This window comes from Etheostoma cragini, chromosome 1, assembly GCF_013103735.1.
Source record: "Etheostoma cragini isolate CJK2018 chromosome 1, CSU_Ecrag_1.0, whole genome shotgun sequence".
NCBI lineage: Eukaryota > Metazoa > Chordata > Actinopteri > Perciformes > Percidae > Etheostoma > Etheostoma cragini.
The window spans coordinates 34,439,864-34,444,038 of NC_048407.1; the positions used below are offsets into that span (position 1 = coordinate 34,439,864).

Here is a 4,175-nt window from a genome sequence, read left to right on the forward strand (position 1 = left end):
CTGAGGGACAGAGGGGATGAGGTCTCTGATGGTCTGAGGGACAGAGGGGATGAGGTCTCTGATGTCCTGAGGGACAGAAGTCCACTCCCATGCTGCTGGGACTGTAAAGGCCCTCTGACTAAATGCACTTCTCTGCAGAGGAACAACCCGGTCTCCTTGGGCCGACCCTCGTGGTACTCTCTGAGTCCCTAATGGTCACAGACAGACTGAGAGGACCAGATCTCAGACCATGGAAGATTTATAACAGACAGAGGTTTGAGTACTTATTGACATTATACCAACTTAAAAGTTTATGCTTTTGTAAAATGGCCCAATGGAGACATCTTGATGGTTTTTATCCAGGACTATGATGGTCTGTCTGTAAGGTGACTCTGAGGATCTTAGAGTTGTTTTGGTCGCCTGGGACCAGGTTGTGAGACAGTAAGGGATGTGAGACAGAACCATACTGTACATGAACATTTTTGCTGCCTGAAGTGACAAGTGTGGTCTTATGAACCGGAAATATTAAATTTGACTCGATTGCACACCTGTTTTACCTGTGATTTAAAAGTTAGTTTAGAGTCTAATAAGATGCCGAGGTGTTTGAATTCTGACCCAAACTTTTATTTTTTCCCAGTCACATAAAAATCTGCCTGATTATTTACAACGTTTGATTTAGAGAAGTACATTGACACTGTTTTATTTACATGAAGTTTTAAGCAGGATTGATTTAGCCAATCAGAGACATGGTCTATAGGCTGTGTATAGTCGTCAGGACAAACTGAAGGAAGGTCGTTTATATAAAGTGAAAATAGCAGAGGCCCTAAAATAGAACCCTGAGGTACCCCTGTGCATATGGCGAGGGGCGGCGAGTGGTAACCACTGATCCTGACGGACTGGGAACGATTCGATAAATATGATTCTGTCCATTTTAATGCATCTGAGGAAAAGTTAAATTTTCTTAGTTTGTTTAATAATATTTTATGGTTTAGTGTCAAAGCTCCAACCACGCCTCCTTTATCCAGTAAACGTTTGGTGTTTTCTATGAAAAAACATTTCCGGGGAGTGTTGAGTTCTGAAACCAAATTGCATCGAATAAAGGGAAAATTTAGTGGTATTCCAACATGTTATTATTTGTTGGGAAATTAGTTTCTCTGCGACTCTTGACCCAGTAGGTATGATGCTGATTGGTCTGTGACTGTCCACTCACAATGGATCTACATTTGTTAAAATTGGAACAACAGCAGCTGACTTCCACAAACCTGGAAATACTGCCTCAATAATGGAGAGTTCTTTGAGCATGTTAGCTCTGGAGGCCTGTAGTGGTCTTACTGTCTGTAAGACTTCGGATTCTGTGACTGTGCCTAGATCAAAAATTGGCTCTCACATAAACACATATACACACATATACACACACATGTATACACACATACACACACGCAGATATACATACATATACACATATATACACACATACACACATACACACATATGCACACATACACACATATACACATGTACACACGCACATATATCACACACACATACACACATATACAGACACATAACACACATATACACACACATATACACACACACATGCACACACATATACACACGCACATTTATCACATATCACTCACATATACACACATCTACACACACATACACACTTGCACACACATATAGACATATATCACACATATACACAAATATCAGACATATACACACAAATTTATCACACATATACACACATATACACACATATATCACACATACACACACATACACACACATATATCACACATACACACACATATACACACATATATCACACATATAGACATGTACACACATATCATACACATACACACAAATAAAAACATATACACATATATCACACACATATATCAAACATACACACATATATATTTCACACATATACACACATATCACACATACACACACGTATACACACATATATCACACATATATACACATATATCACACACATTAACACACATATATCACAAATATACACACATATGCACATATATCACACACATATATCACACACAATAACACACATATGTCACACACATATATCAAACATACACACACATATATTTCACACATATATACACATATATCACACACATTAACACACCTATTACACATACACACACATATATTTCACACATATACACACATATCAAACATACACACACATACTGTATATCACACATATATCACACACATATACACACATGTACACACATATATCACACATATACACACATATATCCCAAACACACACATCCAAACAGGCATATTTTGGGGAGTGCAACATGTCGAGCCCCCTGAGGGTTTATCTTGGCTCACCCCCCCCCCCCCCCGGCAGATGTTAGTGGATAACGGGCCTGGACTTGTCTGGCGTCTGTCCATTAATCAAACCGCAGAGACAGACACAGAGACAGAGACAGAGACAGTTACTCTCTGCAAGCTGATCACAGATCAGAGCATTCACACGCAGATAAGAGACAGGGGGACATCATTCAGAGACACTCCGATAAGAGACAGGGGGACATCATTCAGAGACACTCCGATAAGAGACAGGGGAACATTGTTCAGAGACGCGCAGATAAGAGACAGGGGGACATTGTTCAGAGACACGCAGATAAGAGACAGGGGGACATCGTTCAGAGACACGCAGATAAGAGACAGGGGGACATCGTTCAGAGACACAAACAGATAAGAGACAGGGGGACATCATTCAGAGACACAAACAGATAAGAGACAGGGGGACATCATTCAGAGCCGCGCAGAAAAGAGACAAGGGGACATTATTCAGAGACACACGCAGATAAGAGACAGGGGTCATCGTTCATAGACACACACAGATTAGAGACAAGGGGACATCGTTCAGAGACACAAACAGATAAGAGACAGGGGGACATCGTTCAGAGAAACACACAGATAAGAGACAGGGGGACATCGTTCATAGACACACACAGATAAGAGACAAGGGGACATCGTTCAGAGACACACACAGATAAGAGACAGGGGGACATCATTCAGAGACACACACAGACATGAACTTTGAAAATAGCGACAACAATGTCGCGGAAAACGTAAAAATGTTGAAAAAGGCAAAAAAAACGTGCATCACACACAGGAAACAGACATGAGGACACAGTGTCCCTCATTTCTCAGACAGAGTACATATTGTCCCAACAGGGGACGGTATGAACAACAGAGTGTCCAACAGGAGACGGACAAAATAGTGTCCCAACAGGGGACGGACAACATAGTGTCCCAACAGGGGACGGTATGGACAACATAGTGTCCCAAAGGAAGACGGACAAAATAGTGTCTCAACAGGGGATCGACAACATAGTGTCCCAACAGGAGACGGTATGGACAACATAATGTCCCAACGGGAGACAGACAACATAGTGTCCCAACAGGAGACGGTATGGACAACATAATGTCCCAACAGGAGAGGGAAAACATAGTGTCCCAACAGGAGACAAACAACATAGTGTCCAACAGGAGACAGTATGGACAACATAGTGTCCAACAGGAGACGGTACGGACAACATAGTGTCCAACAGGAGACGGTACGGACAACATAGTGTCCCAACAGGAGACGGTAGGGACAACATAGTGTCCAACAGGAGACGGTATAGACAACATAGTGTCCTGACAGGAGACGGTATAGAAAACATAGTGTCCAACAGGAGACGGTATAGACAACATAGTGTCCTGACAGGAGACAGACAACGATAGTTTTACCCCTTTTTACTAACCTAGCCTATCTGTCCAATCTGTTGAACGTCCACATGTTCCCTCCTGAGACACTGAGGCTCATTCCCCCCCCCCCCCCCCCCCCCCCCCCCCCCCCCCCCCCCCCCCCCCATGTCCATAAATCAGTTGGAGCTGTCAGCCCCCGGGAGGCGTCCCCTGGCCCCCCTTACGTAACGGGCCTCGCAGGGACAGCGTGAGCAGGACATCTGTCTCCGAGCACGGAAACATCTGCAGGGTTCATGCAGGGGTCAAACTGAGGAAGACGCTCGTCTTCATCGCCGGAGACAAGTACCTTGTTGTCTAAGCATTTATGGGGATGTTATGGGTATTATCTGGGGATGTTATGGGTATTATCTGGGTATTATCTGGGTATTATCTGGGGATGTTAT

The 4,175-nt window shown here is 43.3% G+C and overlaps 1 protein-coding gene across 1 annotated transcript in view; it reads left to right on the top strand.

The window, feature by feature from the left end:
• The first annotated feature begins 3,309 nt into the window (after positions 1-3,309).
• Positions 3,310-4,175, top strand: part of LOC117956687 (corticosteroid 11-beta-dehydrogenase isozyme 2-like) — a 1,539-nt gene continuing 673 nt past the window's right edge. Inside the window, exons 1-2 of the mRNA XM_034891936.1 lie at positions 3,310-3,393; positions 3,479-3,568. Coding sequence (XP_034747827.1) covers positions 3,310-3,393; positions 3,479-3,568 — 174 coding nt within the window. The remainder of the gene's footprint in view (positions 3,394-3,478; positions 3,569-4,175) is intronic.